This window comes from Saccostrea cucullata, unplaced genomic scaffold, assembly GCF_032062105.1.
Source record: "Saccostrea cucullata isolate Sc308-1 unplaced genomic scaffold, CSIRO_AGI_Scuc_v1 ctg729, whole genome shotgun sequence".
Taxonomy (NCBI): domain Eukaryota; kingdom Metazoa; phylum Mollusca; class Bivalvia; order Ostreida; family Ostreidae; genus Saccostrea; species Saccostrea cuccullata.
This window is the reverse complement of record NW_026933670.1, coordinates 88,550-108,005: the sequence shown is the minus strand read 5'-3', so window position 1 is coordinate 108,005 and position 19,456 is coordinate 88,550. Positions and strand designations below refer to the sequence as shown.

The window sequence follows — 19,456 nt, the reverse complement described above, 5'->3', positions numbered from 1 at the left end:
TGATTTATTGAAAACGGAGGAATAAATAGTTCGCACATTTTTTTATTAATTTTCTCATACAGTTCTTTACTAACTATACAATAATTTCTAAAACAGTTTATGTATTTTGACAAAGTGTAAAGGTCTGTAGGACGTGGAGACCAGTTCTTCGAATGAGACCGTAAAAACTGATGTCCCGTGTCGCAGTAGATGCTGGCAGGAAAATGACCCCTCACTGCTCAATGGCTCCATATGAGTCAAACATTCTCGAGAGGGACATTAAACAATAATTATACAATCGATTAACCGAAACTTAAACTTTTCTCAATTCAAATCAAAAAATGCTCGGATAATTTATCTCAAAAAATGCAGACAAAAACAACACCTGTGTTGTTATGAAGAAATACGATTAAATTCATGAATGCGATCGCCAATTGAACACTTAATATTTCGAAATAATCGACGATTTTGATTTATAAGTACTCTAAAGGAATACTGAAAATAAAATCAATTATTGAAGGCGAATGGGTATACTCATTTGCCTTCAAATCATTGATTTAAGTTACACATAGATTGTTACTGGGCATTGCGTATCCAAGAATAGGTAGATTATACTTACTATCTAAACTTAAAAAATTAGATCAGACGATGTTTAATCTTATCAATCACAGGGCCATTGGAATCAAATAATTTGCCAGACACTTACCTTAAAGGTTTTATCTCGCAATGTGGTTTGGCGACTGAACGAATCAGCCAAAACGTTGATTACTAGTACTTCCTAATGCCAATAGTCAAATTCAATCCACTTACATTAGTGATAGCTCTGATTTCATTATAAAATTTGAAAAAAAAACTTAGATCTCATGCAGAATGAATAATAATCAGTTATGACATAACATCCCTGTATACAAATGTGCTGTTTTAAGAGTTACTTATAGCTGTCAGTGAGGCATAATTCTCTAAGTTCAACAAAGGAAACTGAAAAATTCCTTCACCACCTACAGGAGATCTTTTGTGGTTGTTAGGAACAATATTAGAAAATAATTTTTGAATTTAATTCTTAGTAACAAAAACAAATTTTAGGCTGCGCAATAGGTTCAAATGCAGCCGTGACGTGTGCGATATCAGAATGTATGAAGTCACTTCGACAATTCTAAAAAAAATCCTTTCCATTTCAACAAAATGTTCTTTATCACAGTCGATATCGAGATTATGGAATTATAATCTATGAAGGGGAAATGGAAAATATTCATCAATTTTTCCAATAAGCAAATTCACACCATCCTCTTTTAAAATTCACATATACGATTTATGACAAAGAAATGAACTTCCTCCCTATTTAAGGGAGGAAGGTACGGAAGCGTAAAGGGGGCTACACTTCTTTTGTTTTATTTTTGTACATTGTCTTTTTTATTGTCTCATAAACATATAATCTGTTGTAATTTATTTATATTTTGTACTTTATCTGGGTTTGTTAAATAATTTTAAACACGTTAAATTGAAAATCTACATCTCCAATGTAGATTCCTTATCACATATTTTGCACGTAGCTTAAGATATTGGATGACACCATAGCTATTCATAGAATGACATGAACAACCTTAGGAACAGCAGTGTATCAGAAACCCTAGGCACAATATCATTTTTTAAAAACTACTTATTTAAAGTAGGATATTTAAAACAAGTAACAGAAGCTTTGTTATGTGAATTATTGACAAACAAGTTGATGAAACAAGATTAACAGCAGTCGCATTTAAAATCATCATTTTGTAAGTTTTATGGTCAATACAATGACCTTATCAGCATACCGTATAAGTACAATTTTTAGTGAGGATTTAATTTTGGCATTTTTAGCGAGGGTGCTGACATCGCTAAAATTGAATATCGCTAAAATCTAATTGCGTATTATTTGTAATAGCTTCTTTAGTTAGTATTTTAAAATCGCTAAAATTACTTCTCGCTAAAAATAAGATACCAGAATTTATGTAGAAATCGCTAAATTTCCGTCTCGCTAAAATTTCCACTTATACGGTATACAATTTATCATTGGAACGAAATCAATGCTGACAGACGTTTTTATACCTATTGTTAGTCCATCATTATACTCCCCTCTTGAAAAGCGGGAGGGTATATAGTAATCGGTATGTCCGTCCGTCCGTCTGTTACGCTTTGGGGTCCCGTCTCTTATCCGGAACTCCTCTCATACCACTGAATTAAATTTGATGAGACTTTCACAGAATCTTTTTTACATATTCCCATTGTGCACCTTCTGTTTCACTTGTTGATCCGTGACATATTTTGGGTTCGCAGTACAGTTAAGTTGCTCAAAGGAAATATCGACAATATTTTTTAATTAAAGATGTATTCATATTTGGGATGGCGATTATTTTTATTACATTATTTGTATCGGATAATTATAATTATGGTTGATAACAACATATGGAGGACGATTAGATTTTATATTAAGACTTGTCACGTGATACGGCAGTCACGTGATTTTAGCACATTTACTTGAAGTATTGATGTTACCTTTACATTTCAATAGTGCAAGGGCATAACCAAGTTAAAATTCCAAGTTTTATTTATAAAATTTTTAACACTCATTGTAGTTTCTGTAAAGTGCTGCGATCCTGCCTAAATTTTGCAAACTCATTGTTAGAATTATATTTGTATGACCGAATGCTGTATTTTTTGCTGGTCAACAGCATAAAATATTGATATAATTAAATAATTTTTAATATTTCATCAGGATCGCAGCACTTTTCAGATACCTTAATAGGTCTAGAGTTGAATTGTGAAAGCTAACTATGATCCATATAGTGTATGCCCTTGCAATAGATCGATTTAGTAACACCTTCACATATCCTCCGATGTGCTTGCATACAAATATACGGCAGTGTCAATTAAATACGTAATATACAGAAAATATATTAATAAAATCGTGAAGAAGACATTAAATCCAAGTTAATGGCCTATAGAATATCTGTAAATAATATTTTATTTAATTATAGAATACATTTTTCGTTCAGAAAATATTGCTTTATCTGCCTCTCACTGCATACAAACTACGTCACGTTTTACAAAATGACGTCACATTGACAAGTGTATTGCGATCAGTGAATACGCAAGTTTCGAAATTATCTCCCTTGGTGCGCTTTTTTGTTGGTGGGTAGCCGCGTAAACAGACAGGTGGGACAGATTTCTATGTAATGGATACATTGCATCATCGATATACCGGTTTAGCATAACAACATGATTGTCAGGATGCCCTCTACAACTCGAAAATAAACAAATTAATGTAAAAGCATCATTTTTAAAAGTAGAAAATCGTAACAAAAAAGAAAATATCAGTGGATGTGAGACTTTTCAGACGAGAGAAGAGATATGGACCTCTAATAAATACGGTACACATCTGATCACTGCACATCAGCAATCTAAATGAAATGTTGATTCTTTTCCTTATAATTTTTAAAAACACTAATTTTTTTAAAGAAAATATTTGTACAATCAAGAAAATCGATTATTTTTTTTATAAAGACTACGACATTTCTTTCGATTTCAAGTACCCTATCACTGAAAGTAGATTTGTTTATATGCATAGTTGAGCTTGATAAAATCATCAAGCGCATCACTATTTAACATCATTATCTTTCTATAACATTTAATAAATTCTAAAAGCCATAAATATCGTTCATTTATTCATGCACTTTTGTATACAGAAACAATCTCTCCCACCTCCATGCTGAAATTGATACTTTTTGCACCTCTATCGTTGGAGAGTTACAATCTCGAAACTCGCGTATTATTTATAACTTATTATGTGGGATTTAACTAACGACAAAACGGAATGCTGTAGTAAGTTTTGATGTAGTTTGATAATTTCTTACAGGTTAAATTAGCAAATCACCTTATTTTGTTGTATTTTAAAGAATGTTGGTATGACGTATATTTTGTATGAAATCATAGTTAAGTTTTCCCGTACAAATAAGACTCCGCCCCCTTATTGTAACCTTAACTGTGCTGCGTTTCCCACAGCATAACATGAACACTGCCATTATATTCATATGGGAGGCGAGGACATCATTTAGTAAGCTAATTGCTCACAGTACCTCTAGTTTACACACTGAATTGACGGCGGATTTTTACGATATTTCCCGATCATAAAAGGAGCACGCGGCGGATGTGACCGGTCGGCAGGGGATGCTCACTCCTCCATGGCACCTGATCCATCTCTGATGTTTTGGAGGTCCGTGTTTGCTCTGCTCCTATTTTGTATTGTTATATGGACTTTTTGATCTTGAATACTGTATGTTATCTCCATATGTTTCATGTGACTCTGTTGTGTCCTTTATGGAGTTAGATAGGATATATCGAATCGTCATATGATTAGAAGTAACTAAATCTAGACTTCGAGTTGAAGGTCACCATATTTACTAATAATTCCACGATATAATTCATTTAAAGTCTTTTTTTTCAAAATCATACAAAGTATATTTTTGTTAGTGTTCAAATTCACTTAAATAATTAAAATTCTTCTCTATTTAATTCAGTAAATTGATGAGTTGCAAGCTTACATCACTTTAAAACTTTAGTTACAGGATTTTACAACAAATTCACTATCCGGAGGTTTCTGTTAAAATATATAATCCTTTTTAAAGGATTTGCCAACCAGAAAAGCTTGATCGCATAACGGTATTGCTAACAATATTTGTCATTCCAAACATGTGGTCTGTCCGAATGAAAACAACGTCGTTTCTCTGTAGTTGTAAAACCATAGTTGCGGACGCAGTCCCCCTTTCAGTACTGATTAAATCAGCAGTTATGCACGAGACGACGTCCGAGTTACGCATTAGTTGAAAGTGTCCGTTTATTACTTCACAGTTTATTGTCCATGAAAAGGCAAACACGCCAGTTGAGGGTGCAGTAAAGATTCCAGTGTGTTGATTGTAACCGCTGTCTAAAAAAAAGTTCCTTGTATGTTTATTTTGATTTAATATAAATGTATAGTGAAATAACATTAGATAAAAAGAAATCAAATTATGCCTTTAGTTATTGAAAGATATTATTACCTGTGTTTGTAATCACGTGGTCAAAGACAATCGTTTGTGCAAGTCCTGTTTTATGTAAGTCCCTACTTAAGATGCTGGAAAACGCAGATAAACGTATGCTCCCTTAAACAGAATGATTACAAACAATGAATGATAGGCAATATCTCTTCAATGAAATAAGGTCAAGATCTAGCACGTGAAAAGCGTCTGCATTTATTTCGGGTTTAAGAATCTATTAACATGAAATATCTTGAGGTAACGATCAGTATTCAAGCTCAAATGTTGGATCGGATGCCATGAAGGAGTGACCATCCCCTGCCGACCACGCCGGCCGTGTGCTCCTTATCATGATCGATCGGGAAATAACGGGAAAATCCCTCCACAAAATGCAGTGTGTATATAAATGCTTAACAATTCGTATGAAGACGTTCCAACGGAAGTCAGCATCTGACTCAATGATTAATTGTATTTGTTGAAAAGGTCATCAGAAACTCAAGAATCTTTTTAATATCAACTTCAGAGTACTTGTGTGTACAATAATAATGTTTTTAACAAAATAATTTTGGAAATGATCAATGACAAGGTAGGTAAATTTACGAGTTCCATTTTTATCGAAAAAGAAGTCTGATATCAAGACGCTTTGACTTTAATTTATCGTGGGGGATAGTTGTGTATGTGAAGTTGAAAAGTTGTAAGTTTTATAACTGTTAATTTTAGAATTTTGAAGTATCTACATCTGATTTACACTTGAGTATCTTATTAATTCTTTCCAAATGTAGCTGGGTAAAATAAGGCGCACCAGGGCATAATGTTATAGGTATAACCTCAACAAAAAAAAATCACATGGCCATATTTAATGAAAAATTAAGAAAGTTGGGAATATGTATCGAAAATATGATTTTCATCCCAGAAAAGGGAAACGTATAAGTATTGCTTGTAACCTCTAAAAGATCATCTTTTTGAGCTTTACTTAAAATTGAATATAGTAAAATTGTTTCAATTCCATTTAAGCCGTAAAGTAAGGGAAAATAAATTTTGAATCAACTATTCTAATGGATCTAGCGCCAAAAAGGGTCTAGCATATTTATTAGATCTTTACCTTAACAAAATAAAAATAGCGGAGAAAACGATAATTTAAAGACACTATATTAATAACTCAAGGAAATACCAGTTATTTCGAAGGGGACATTCCGATTTACTTGGTTACCATTGTTGTTTTCTATCCGCTTAGATACATTTTCTTTCCTCAAAACGTCTTTCTCTTTTTCCTGTTCACATGTACATTTCTTATCTTTCACCTTCAGACTTTGTTCCTCTAGTAGTTTGACCCTTTCTTCCAACGCTCTAATCTTAGCTTCATGTTTTGAGAAGGCATCAATCCGTCTTGAAATAACCTCATTATCCCACCTTAGAACTTCAGGATCATGTGGATGCCTTGTTTTTGTAGCTTGTACACAATTCAGCGCTGAATAAACAAAAATAATTGAAAAACACAGTTCAAAGATACGACCTTCAAATGTCGCCATGATCGAGTGTTTCGCCTCGAGGAGTGTTGATAAGAGAAATGCGCCTTTTCACTTTGAATTGTACAAAGGATATGAACAATGTTATGTATCATGGGTTGCATTGAAAGTGTGTAAGTTTTCACAAAAAGAATTATCATTATATAAGAATAACATTTGTTCACGACATTATTTTATACACAAACTGCATGTATGTGTATACAACAATACAAGCACGTATGACACACTTAACTTGTCAAAGAAAAGTTTAGAAAATTCTACAGAGTTAAAAGGAAATACTGATATATTTACCTAAGCCGCCTTTCGAATTTATAAGAAACGCTTGTTAATCAATAAACTATTATTTAAATCATTACAAAACTCAGAAAAGAGTATAGATTTTTTTTTTGAAAAATAACAATCATATATATTCCAGAGCTCTTGTGCTCTACTGTCATTTATCACAGTGACCTCATATTTACATTTAAAATCATTTTTTTGTGACAACTCTTTAAAAATTAGGTGAGTTGATTTCTTGACAATGAAACCTGAATGTAAATTTCGCCAAGATAAAGGCAAGGAGCCTAATATGCTTTGCCTATTATGCAATGAAATACTTATGATCGTATAATGCAAATTGTCTGTTATAGTTATACTGAGAATATCCTTAAAGTTTGTGATAATTAGAAACTTGCCGTAATTCATAAGAGACTATCATTATTTCTTTATAAATTGACCGTGACTTTACGATACATTTACCCATAGGCTAGCTACTTGCAATAGAAAATTGTCAAAATATGAAAGTATGTACTTTGTTCGAGAATTCAAACTACTTTTCTGTGGCATATGGAGAAATGGTGAACAGCTAATGGATCCACGGGATTCATTTCTAATTTTTATTCAAATCTCAAATTTTTATCCTGCATAAACTCGAAATTCCATTTCTGTAAAATTCTATATTACAATCACCAAGCCGGTTTTTAGCAGACCTTAGCAGAAGGCTCAAGTGAACTTTTCTGCAAAATTTGTCCGTTGTCTGTCGTCCTTGTTGGCGTTATTGTCGTAAAATTTTCACATTTTCATCTTCTCAAGAACCACGAGGCCAATTTCAAGAAAATAAACTTGCCACAAGGTTACCATGAGTGGAGGGGATTCAAGTTGGTTCAAATGAAGGGTCACGCCCTCTTCTAAGGAAAGTTAATCATGAATTAGTGAAAAATTGATAATATCTTTTAAAAATCTTCTCAAAAAACCAATGGGCCAGGAAATATGAAACTCATGTGGAAGCATACTCATAAAGTGTAGATTTTAATTTGTGCAAATCATGACCAGAGAGGTAAGGTAGGGCCAAAATGGGGGATCAAAGTTTCTCATAGGAATACATAGGAAAAATCTTCAAAAAACTTCTGAAGAACAACAAAGCCATAATTGGTCGTAGTTATATGGAGGCATTCTAGTAGTATATATTCACTTTTGTTCAAATCATGACCCTGTCAAAGTTTACGGACACATCCTTTAATAGTGAAGATTCAAGTTTGTTGAAATCATAACCCCAGGGATAGGGTGTGTTTCAAACATTAATAAAGAATACGAAGGGAAAATGTTTAAAATTTTCTCAAGAACAGCAAAGTCATGATCAGTCATAGTTATATATGCAAACATCCTCTGGTAGTGTAGATTCAAGTTTGTTTTTCAAATCATGACAATCGGGGGAAGGCTAGAGCCACAATAGGTGACCAATGTTTTTACGTAAGAATACATAGGGAAAATTTTTAAAATTCTTCACAAAAACAACAAACAATGAGTGATCATCAATATAAAAGCATCATGAGCATTGATGTATGTAACGACGTCCGAGTTTTGCATTAGTTAAAAGTGTCCGTTTATTACTTCACATTGCACTGTGAAAAGGCAAACACACCATTGGACGGTGCAGTGAAGATACAATGTGTTAATTTTAAACATTCTCTAGAGAAAGGTTCAAAGTAATGTTCATTAAATGATATCTTATTAAAATACATATACACTGAAATACACAATTAAAGGAACATCGCCTAAACATAAAACTAAAATAAAAGTTTGCAATTTATGCGCTCAGTATACATGTCTGGTACGGAGTTTAAATATCTCAGTGGATTCGATACTTAGTAACCAATGAAAGCATTGAATTGTTTACGTAAAAGCATGCTCTACATCCTAAGACGAGGCAAATTATTGATAAATAAACATGCTGAGGAAACAAAAATATCAATAGTCTCATTTAAAGTCCATAGAACAATACAAAACAGGAGCCGAGTAAACACGGACCTCCAAAACATCAGAGGTGGGATCAGGCGCCATTGAGGAGTGAGCATCCCCTGCTGACCCGTCACATCCACCGTGTGTTCCTTGTCATGATTGGGAATTAACAAAATAGACCGTCGTCAATTCAGTGCATAAATAATGGACTAACAATTAGTATGAAAATCGTCAGCCAACATTTGACTCAATGATAAATTGTATTTGCTGACAAGGTCATTGTATCGACCATAGAATTTACAAAATATTTACTTCAAACGAGACTGCTGATAGTCTTGTTTCATCAACTTGTTTGTCAATAGTTTACCTTATTTTAGAAATTGTTCAAACGTAGAGCTCTTACGTATCGAATCAACTGAGATATGCAAACTCTGTATGCAGTTGATGAAGATATATTGCTGCATAGGTAAGGTAAGTTGACGATAGAAAAGTTAAAGTCATCACGTTTATCATATAGCTTGATTGTAAGATTACCATTAGTGTCTTTTTCAAGTAAAATATTCAAGTATGAAACAGATGTGTCAGACTCTGTGGTATCTTTTATATCAAGCTCATTAGGATATATCGTATCGACGTAGGAATGGAAATTACCATAGTTAAGGACCCTCTGCACACAAGTACAATTTTTTTCGGACATTGAGTAAAATATATTGTACTAAAGGAATTAATATTGCGCTTATTTATTTAATTTTCACTGTATGGTGCGTGACATTCACCCTCGGGAAAAATGTTGAAAGAGAACACAGTATCAGTGAACTGTTGATTACTTCAAAAGAGAAAATACATGTTAATAACATGTTCATTTAATTTAGCTTGGCCTTTTAAGATGTTAAGAATGCTTGAATTCGTTACAAATTTGAGTGATATATTGTAAATTTGTATTTTTTAGAATTCGAATCTAAGGGCAGATCACTCTAACTGCAGAAAAATACCTTAGAATTAGAGCTCTTTAGTGTGTAGTGTAGAGAGGGTTTCTAATTGACAATATGTCGTCGATATATCTAAATGTCGAGTTGAAGGCCACAGCAAGTGTTTTTTTATCACGTATAAGGTTTTGCACAAATTCTGCTTCATATGAATATAAATATAGGTCTGCTAATAACGGAGCGCAATTGGTAACCATGGGAATTCCAATAGATTGATGGAAGACCTAGTCTCCAAAAACCACATAGATATTGTAAATCAGAAACTCAAGCATCTCTTTGATGTCAACTTCAGAGTACTTGTGTGTGCAATCAGAATGTGTTTTAACAAAATAATTTTGCAAATGATCAATGACCTGATAAGTAAATTTACGAGTTTCATTTTTATTAAAAAAGCAGCTGTAAACTTAATTTATGGTGAGGAATGGTTGTGTATAAAGTTGAAATGTCATAAGTTTTCAAGCTGTTAATTTTGGTAAAATCTTGTGATTTCAAATTGTCCAAAAGTTCTTTGGAATTTTTGAGTATCCATATCTGATTTACACTATATCTTGAATATATTGTTGCAGAGTTTTAAGAGTGTAGGATTTATTTTCGTTTTTTTTTTTTCATTTTTCAGAGAATATGACTACATACATTATCATGTTTATTTAGTGTGTTGTTTGTGAATTACTAAATTTTTCAGTGTTTTAATTCTGGATAGGTATAAAATGATTCAGGATAATTTTAAAATTTTTAATACAAATCGTTTGAATTTATTGTTAAAATATTTCTATCAAATTCGGATAGCATTTGACGTTAGATATAAAAGATATGACTCGAGTCGACGAACTTTTTGAACAACCCTCTTATATACGCATCTACAGAGAGTACAGTTTCAAGATATTTCAGATCATGTCCCAGAGCTAGGATGGGGACATAATGAGGAAGCAAAGTTTAATGTTACAGATATAGAAAACAATCCTTATTTTCAATATTAATAAGTCAAAATTAATAATGATGGTCATTTTGATGTCCAAATATTTTCAATTAGTGCAGATTTAAGTCTATGCCTCCGGTGAGACAGTAACTGGGAATCTTATTTTATACAAGAAAATACTAAGTACATCATAAAGACAAACGACATCCAATTTTTTCCAATACTTGGTCATATTGACATGCTAACATGTCTTGATAAAAAAAAATTACAATTTTTATCAAATTATTGCCTCGTGAGAAGGGACAATGTCCGATTTTGAAATTGAACTTTACAAAGGAATACTTAGTGGGGAAATCTGTCAAAGTCTTTTCAAGAACAACTGGGCAATATAAGTCAAATTAAAATGCAAGATTGTGCAGATTGAAGTTCAAAATCACAGAGGATGGGTTGGGCCCACAAAAATGGCTTGGGGGTTTAAAGGGAACAAATTAAAATGTAGATATTAAAATCTCTATAAAAAATCTTCAAACATAATCTGATACATAACGGGTTTCAGTTAACGCCCTTTCAAGCCTCTTTCTTTAGTCCACACCAAGTATTTACCGCAGTGAAGGAGAAATTTCTGTATTCTATTTTAGTATATTCGAAAAGTGGTGTAAATCAGATGTGGATACTTAAGAGTCTAAAGGAACTTTCAGAACAATTGAAATCAAAATTTTACCAAAATCAGTAACATCAAAATGTTAGACTTTTCCACAACTCGTTAACCATTCCCAATGATAAATTGAATTCCAGACTTTTTGACAAATCAACAGTTGCTTTTTTCAATAATCACGAAACTTGTAAATTGGTCATTTGCATGCACAAAAGTGTTCTGATCTTTTGATATCTTTTCAGATCAGATGGAGATATTCTTGGATGAAGTGTGAATACCCCGGTATTCCACGCAATTTATTTCATTGAGTAAATATTATATTAAAGGAATTTTCGAAAACACTTTGAGCTTTGTAAATCGGTAGTCCATTATTCATACACTGAACTGACGACGTTATCAATTTCCCGATCATGACAAGGATCACAGGTGTGACCGGTCGGCAGAGGATGCTCACTCCTCCATGGCACCTGATCCCAGCTCTGATGTTTTGAAGGTCAGTGTTTGCTCTGCTCCTATTTTGTATTGTTTCATGGACCTTTGATCTTGAATATTCTTCGTTATCTCCATATGTTTCATTGAATTAGTTCAGGCTGTTCAAGAAATTGATTGGTAATACATTTTCAGTTTGAGTTTAACAATTTAAAGGAATTCAATATACAAGGGCAATGCATTTGGAAATTAGTGACGTGGTTACTTATAATTCAGATTTTAATATGAATTGGAAGTAATCATGGTATCCTTACTCAAAACAAATATCTTGCAAATTATGTTTCTATTTTCGGTCAATGTAGCATTCCCTGAGGATGCACATATAATTCATGCAAAAATTGAAGTAAAATTCAGATTTATTAATTTCTTTGTCGATTTAGCAGGAACTGTATGGCACATCGCCCTTAACATCGGTATATCCTTAGTTCGAGAGTTGTTGGAGCGGAAGTGAGTGCCTTTTGAATGAATCAAGAAAACGATAGTGCCAGCTGCAAAAAGTTTCATTTAAGGGGGCCGACTGGGGTTTAAATGTGTGAAAACTACAATAGCGAAACTATTCATTTTTATACCATATATAACTTACATTAGCTTAAGTGTACATGCAAAGTTTGGGGAAAATCTACCGATAAGGTATTTTTAAGGGACCGTCTCAAAATACAGGTACATTTACTATAGGATTGTATAAGAAAGTGCCAATTTTTTACACTTAAAAGCAAATTATACTTCTTGTCAAGTACTACAATGAACATTTTGCTCAAACTATAATATATTATGAGTAATACTATATTGTACATTATATGTAAAAACCACGAAATTCTACCGCCCTGTTTCCAGAGGGGGCATTTCAAAATGCCAAAGAATTTCCTTGTTTTAGTTTATAGAGTACTGCAAAATATGACGCATACAAAGGATTTATACAAAAAATTATAAATATGACGGAGAGATTATCAAATTGATAAGTTTTAAATTTCAAAAGCATATTTTATTTTTAATTTTTATTTCATAACATTTCATTACCCAATCTGTAAGATCGTCACATTGTCCAATGTCAAAAACACACTATTGCGACGCCAATCAACCTGTCATTTTAAAAATCCTTTTAAAAATCAGTTATTAAAAATTATAATAAAATTTTTCGACCCGTAATTTATTATATTTGTTTAGTTTTATTAATTAAGTTGAAAAGTTGCTTTAAAACAGTAAATACGCTTCATTTACTCTGATGCGCAAAATATTGCGCAATGGAAACCACAGTCGGGCCCCTTAAATACTGTCTCAAAGTACAAGGTTCACTTTTGCCTTATTTGGCTCTGTGTATTTTTGAAAAACGTAAACTCGACAGTTTTAGTTAACAATGCATTGAATATCACTTAGATCTTTGGTGACTGCGTACCTATAAATATAAATAAGGACAAATATTTAAGTACACTTGTGACTTGTCTGGATACACGAAAGCATAATAAATGATTTTCAAATTAAACAGAGAGAAAAGAAAACAAATAGGTGCATTCAATATTTTATTGGTTAAATTCTTGAACTTCGTCCATCTTGAAAAAAGAAAAAAAAGAATATATGGTTTTGTATGAAAATGAAAAATTTGGGTGACATCCAAAATCCGATTTTCACATAAACATGCTTATGAATTAATTAATACATTTCATTCGTTGAATCTCTTCGATCACTCAAAATTTTATATTCTCTTACTTAGCATAATTTTGAGTATGATTTTTTTCAAATGACAAAAGCAGTATTAAAAATATTTTTCTCAAGACAATATACCTTATTTTGGGATAAATGCGTTACGCAGACATGGTAGTTTAAAAAAGGATTTCATGCTTGTTTGAAGAAAAAAAACCCAAAATATGTCAGTTTGGCGCATGGTAAGTCATACAGAAACGTATAGAAATTATATTTACAAAACAGTCAGAAAAATGTCAGAAATTTTAACTTCTACGTATAAACAAATAATGCATAAAAATCTTTGTTTGGCTTTTAGAAAATCAGCAATAATTGATTTCTTTGTATAAGATTTGAAGTTTCAATGACACAAAAATATTTTTTTTTATTTTTCTTATTGTCTTAAAGAATCCATGTGTATATATATCCATCTGCTGAACCTGCAAAATGTACACATTCATAATAAGATTTATAACATATTTGGTAATATGTACTACATTGCATTTTAAAGTTCTTTAATTTTTATATTTAATTTTACAGACTGCGGAAAAAAAATATTAAGAAAAAACTCCAAACTCGACTTTGTTTTCATTTTCGGTAATTCGGTACAAATTTAATAGATTGTATTACTAGATAAGATGCACATTCTTCTGTTTAATAAGATTAACTAACCTAACATTTCTCTGTCAATGCAGTAAGAAATCAAGTGAAGTTTTTCTCCCAATCCACATAAACTGGATTTGGATAATTGGATTTATTTGCACTTATAAGGCATCCTAAAGATGATCTCCTCCACTGCATGATAACAATCACAACAATTAAAAGCAGCATCAATACAAACAATCCACCCAGAGCTCCACCGACCGCTGTTGTAGTGTCAAAGGAAGATAATTGCTCTCTTGACTAATATATGAACAGTTTTATTATTTTGTGAAAGACCATAATGACATATTTGATTTTTATTTTACAATTCTTACATTGAGAAATTGAAAATGCTCCGATGGTGGAAGTTCTTTCATCTGGACATTCATTACACCCCTGTTGACCTGCTCTATCCTGGTAGAACCCTTCAGGGCATTGGATGCAAGTATTCTCGGCGTAAAACCAGCCTGGTCCGCACTTAGCTTTGATTCTGCTGCATCTATCATATGGCGTGGACAGTTAAACGTGAATTTGTGATTTCTTCTTAGATAAGTTGGTTCCGGCTCTAAATGGAAGCAGAAAAAAATAAGTATTTGTAAGATGTAATAATGATAAACTTTCCTCTTGACTTTAGAAGTTTAAACTTGTATTACTCACTGATACATGATGTGGCTATGAAATCTTTAGGAAATTTCGGATTCCAAACCCCCTTTTCACAAGTATGTAAATCGTTATTTTTCAATAGATACCCCTCATCACAGGAATGTATGGAACACTGTAAAGCTTCCTTGTTTTGGCATCCCAAAAATCCATGAAATGGAACAGGTGGAGCTGAGCAAGCTTTATCTTGAAAAATAAAACGAATGTCAATTTTTTCTTCATAGCTTCCAAACTGTAGTGTACAGAGTTGAGATATTTAATTTCTACTTATAACATTATTTATTTTCTTGTTTCTGAATGAAACTAAAAGCTTTCTAATTTGAACTCAAATATTAATCATCACAGCTTTTCTTCAAACAAGAGGCAAAAAACCCTGAACGTTACCTGAGTATGATACAATTTAGAGGTCCCGAAGAGTACTTTGCTGAAGCTTTGTTGTCGAAAAGCAAGAGAAATAGGATGGTCAGGATCAATGAAATAATTAGTCTAGTATTCAGAAATACTTCTTACATTAAAGATAAAATGTATGCCCAATTTATCCCTAGTACCATGCAGACTTTTAACAAACTACATGTATATATTAGTTCCTCTGTACTTTTTCAACCTCTCACATTGGCCTATCTTGGCCTTTGAAGAATATTTAATAGGATAAGTTATTTCTGTTTCATTTCTATTTATTCATGAGTCTATCTGATCATTAAAACTATGAAAGTACACTTAGTTTAATACAGTACTAGCCCTTTTTTTTTTTTTTTTTTTTTTTGGTTGCATATTTCTTTTATTTTATTAACTTTTTAAATACATCATTTCAGTGATTAATTATCAAAAGTGATAAACTTCTCTCATTTGAATTCAAATTCATGAAGCACTTGTCATAAGAAGAATACTTGACCAAATTGTCCTAATTCTAAAACATCTCATAAAATTAAAATATCTTTGCGTATTAAAACGTTTATTCTGTTTGCCTTCAATCTGCTGAGAGGCAGAGAAGATTTTCAAATATTGCCGAAAAAATGCATTTTCACTAGAGATTCAACACATTGCTACTCTTATACCAAAATGAAAGATCTAGGGTCACCAAATTCACCAATTCCACAGAATGAATTACCCTCATCATAATATTGCACTTAGTTGACGATTCTCATTTTCATTACCTTATCAATATAGCCCCCCCCCCCCCCTAATAACTTGATCCAAAGACCAGCAAGTTTAAGAAAAAAAGGTAAGAAGCACCATTATAATCATGACTCTTGTCATCTTGTCAACTCCAAGGAGAACATAGGATTATGCATTTTCACAATATTATTAAATGCGTCTATCTTTACACCAGAAGCTTTGACCCAGGGGTTCTGAAACTCACAATTCTGACTGAAACATACAATTATTTATCACTTTTGACACAAGGACCATATGGTATTTCCAATTTCGAAAGAAACATTCTTGCTCAGCAAAACTACATAATTAATTCTTTTTATAGCTAGATACAAAGGGTCAGTGAGGACCCTTAAAAAATAAATGCATTTAATCATATTATCAATAAGACCCTTACATTGCAGCTGTGGATTTTACGATTTCGGAAGACGCGTCGCGCTTTTCTAATTATTTACATAAACTTAGTTTATTAGCTAAATATACTAATTGTTTTTAGAAGAGATACACTTCGAAGGTGTATAACGTTTTTTTCTTTCTGAATGTACGCATTTCAACATTATTTCAATAAAGATCAATGATTAATATGATATAATCAATAAATATTAATTAATATATAATTCATATGAAAAACGTTTTTGTGTTCAAATTTTTGTCAGCATTTGACTCAATGATAAATTGAATTTGAAATTCCGACAAGGTCATTGTATCATATTTATAAATATAGAAATTACTTTTTTAAATGATTACTTTAAACCCCCGATATGATGTCTATCAAATTTGCTATGTAACGTTAAAATATAATCTTGTTTTAATAACTTGTTTGTCAATAATATACCTCGTCTTAGAAATTGTTCATACGTAGATCATGCTCTCGCTTCAAAGGTGATATATAAACACCGTATGCAATGGTGATGAGGGTATATTGGTGCATAAGTAAGGGAATTTGACGATAGAAAAGTCAAAGTCATCATATTTCATCACAATTTTGAAAATAGACTTCCTTTTTATTATAATTATGCCAATAGTTTAACCCCTTTTTCTTTTTCTTTTAAAATCCAAAAATCAATTTGCTAAAATTGGTTTAACGCTCCACAAAAAAATAAAACAATTGAAAATGCTCAAATCTAAACACAGAACGCACCATGGAAGAAGACACAAAACAACAAATCACATGATTGACTTTGGTTGCCTTAACTTGAAAGTTTTGATGAGATGAAAGATAAACTACAATCATAATCAATGAATGTAAGAGCGAGTGCAGTGTAAGCAAATCGAATAATCAGGGAAAACGTAAAAATGTTGAAGCCAATATTTATACACTTTTGTACAAGGCGTAAGGTTATAAAGATTAAAGTTGTAATGAGGATGTTTTGCGTCAATAAAATCTAATGAACTAACTTTTTAAAATTCAAAATGATAAACACACAATGCAATCGATTCTATGCCCCTTTGAAGAACCAAAATGATTTTGAACTACCATATATATTTATTGGATTCCGAAACGTCAACGTCATAAGAATCATTACAAACAAAGATACATTGCGGGTTCCAGTGAATTTTCAACCAAGCCTCTTTCTTTACTCATCTCTGAGATATTGACAGTAGTGAAGGAAAAACTTCAGGAGTACTGTGCAATAATATATTCAAGAAGTGGTATGAATCAGATGTGGATACTCAAAAATTCCAAAGAACTTTTGGACAATTTGAAATCGCAAAATTTTACCAAAATCAACAGCTTAAAAACTTACTTTTCAACTTTATACACAAAAATTCCCCACGATAAATTAAAGGTCCAGGATTTTTTATATCATTAACAGCTGCTTTTTCAATAAAATGGAACTCGTATGATAACGTACCTGGTTATTAGTCATTTGCAAAATTATTTTGTTAGAACGCATTCTGATCGCAAACACAAGTACTCTGAAGTTAAAATTAAAATGATGCTTGAGTTTCTGATTGACAATATTTATGTGGTTTTTGGAGACCAGGTCTTCCAACAATCTATTGGAATTCCCATGGATACCAATTGCGCTCCGTTATTGGCAGATCTGTCGTTTGTATTCATATGAATTAGAATTTGTGCAAAACTTTTACGTGAAAAGAAGAAAACACTTGCTGTGGCCTTCAACTCAACATTTAGTTATATCGATGACGTATTACCAATTAACAACGGTAATTTCCATTCCTATGTCGATACAATATATCCTGCTGAGCTTGAGATAAATGATACTACAGAGTCTGACACATCTGTTTCATACTTGGATGTTTTACTTGAAAAAGACAATAATGGTAATCTAACAAACAACTCTATGATAAACGTGTGACTTTAACTTTTCTATCGTTAACTTCCCTTACTTATGCACCAATATACTTTCATCACCTGCATACGGAGTTTATATATCTCAGTTGCATGCTCTACGTATGAACTATTTTTAAAACGAGGTAAATTATTGACAAACACGTTGATGAAACAAAAATATGAGTAGTCTCGTTTAAAGTCATCATCGTAAGTTCTTTTGTCGATACAATGACCTTGTCAGCAAATACAATTTATCAGTGAGTCAAATGCTGACTGACGTTTTTGATATTAATTCTTCATAATTTTACACTGAATTGACGACGGATTTTCCCGTTATATCCCGATCATGACAAAGAGCGTACGATACGTGTGACCGGTCGGCACCTGATCCGATCTCTGATGTTTTAGAGGTCCGTGTTTGCTCTGCTCTTATTTTGTATTGTTTTATGGACTTGGATATTGAATACTGTTCGTTTTCTCCATATCCTTCATGCATATAAAATAACAGTGTACACGAGCATTAAATATCGATTTTGTATCAGGTAACTTACCTTTTATCTCTATTACTCTAACTATAAAAGAACAATTCTTTGCATTCCCAGAATTATCAACTGCGCTATAAACAACAGGGTGATCTCCAAAAGAAAAGAAGGCACCATTTTGCACGTTGCTTGAAAGGGAAAAGTTTCCAATGTATTCTTCAACGTGTATTGGCTCCCAATTTACATAGGAACCTTTTCCTGAATCATACTTCTGTACCATCTCTGAAGGACAGTTTGTAAACTTAGGAGGACTTTGATCTACAATAGAATATATATGACAGGCTTTGAAACTCTTTGATTCCCAGACTGGCCGACCGTGGGGAATAGGTAGAATCATTTGTGCAAATAAGTTTTAGAATACGGGAAAAAATGACAACCATTTCCCTACTAATCAACACAAAACACATGTATTGAATTATCAATATAATTATTAAACAATCTACATTTTTAGGTATCTCTACAAACCTGTACACTTTTTTAGGTCCGACGAAGTAAAATAAATTGAATCCTCAGGAGTTTTGCCCTGTCCATAGCATTTGATACAGATGAAATCCACTTCTGTGGTGCATTTGTACTCGTCGCAGTAATCGGGCCTTGTACATTCTATTAAAGTTTGGTTGGAAGTTTTTTAATCAAAAAGCAGATTTTGGACTTTACAATTGTGAATACCT

General features: G+C 32.4%; 2 protein-coding genes across 2 annotated transcripts in view; one reads left to right on the top strand and one right to left on the bottom strand.

The window, feature by feature from the left end:
• Positions 1-11,619, top strand: part of LOC134238868 (C-type lectin domain family 10 member A-like) — a 61,671-nt gene extending 50,052 nt beyond the window's left edge. Inside the window, exon 6 of the mRNA XM_062720978.1 lies at positions 11,594-11,619. The gene's annotated coding sequence lies outside the window, so the exon portion shown is untranslated. The remainder of the gene's footprint in view (positions 1-11,593) is intronic.
• A 2,573-nt stretch (positions 11,620-14,192) lies between these two features.
• Positions 14,193-19,456, bottom strand: part of LOC134238853 (neurogenic locus notch homolog protein 2-like) — a 44,063-nt gene continuing 38,799 nt past the window's right edge. Inside the window, exons 18-22 of the mRNA XM_062720958.1 lie at positions 19,251-19,388; positions 18,795-19,043; positions 14,790-14,978; positions 14,468-14,697; positions 14,193-14,285 (exon numbers count right to left, since the gene is read on the bottom strand). Coding sequence (XP_062576942.1) covers positions 14,193-14,285; positions 14,468-14,697; positions 14,790-14,978; positions 18,795-19,043; positions 19,251-19,388 — 899 coding nt within the window. The remainder of the gene's footprint in view (positions 14,286-14,467; positions 14,698-14,789; positions 14,979-18,794; positions 19,044-19,250; positions 19,389-19,456) is intronic.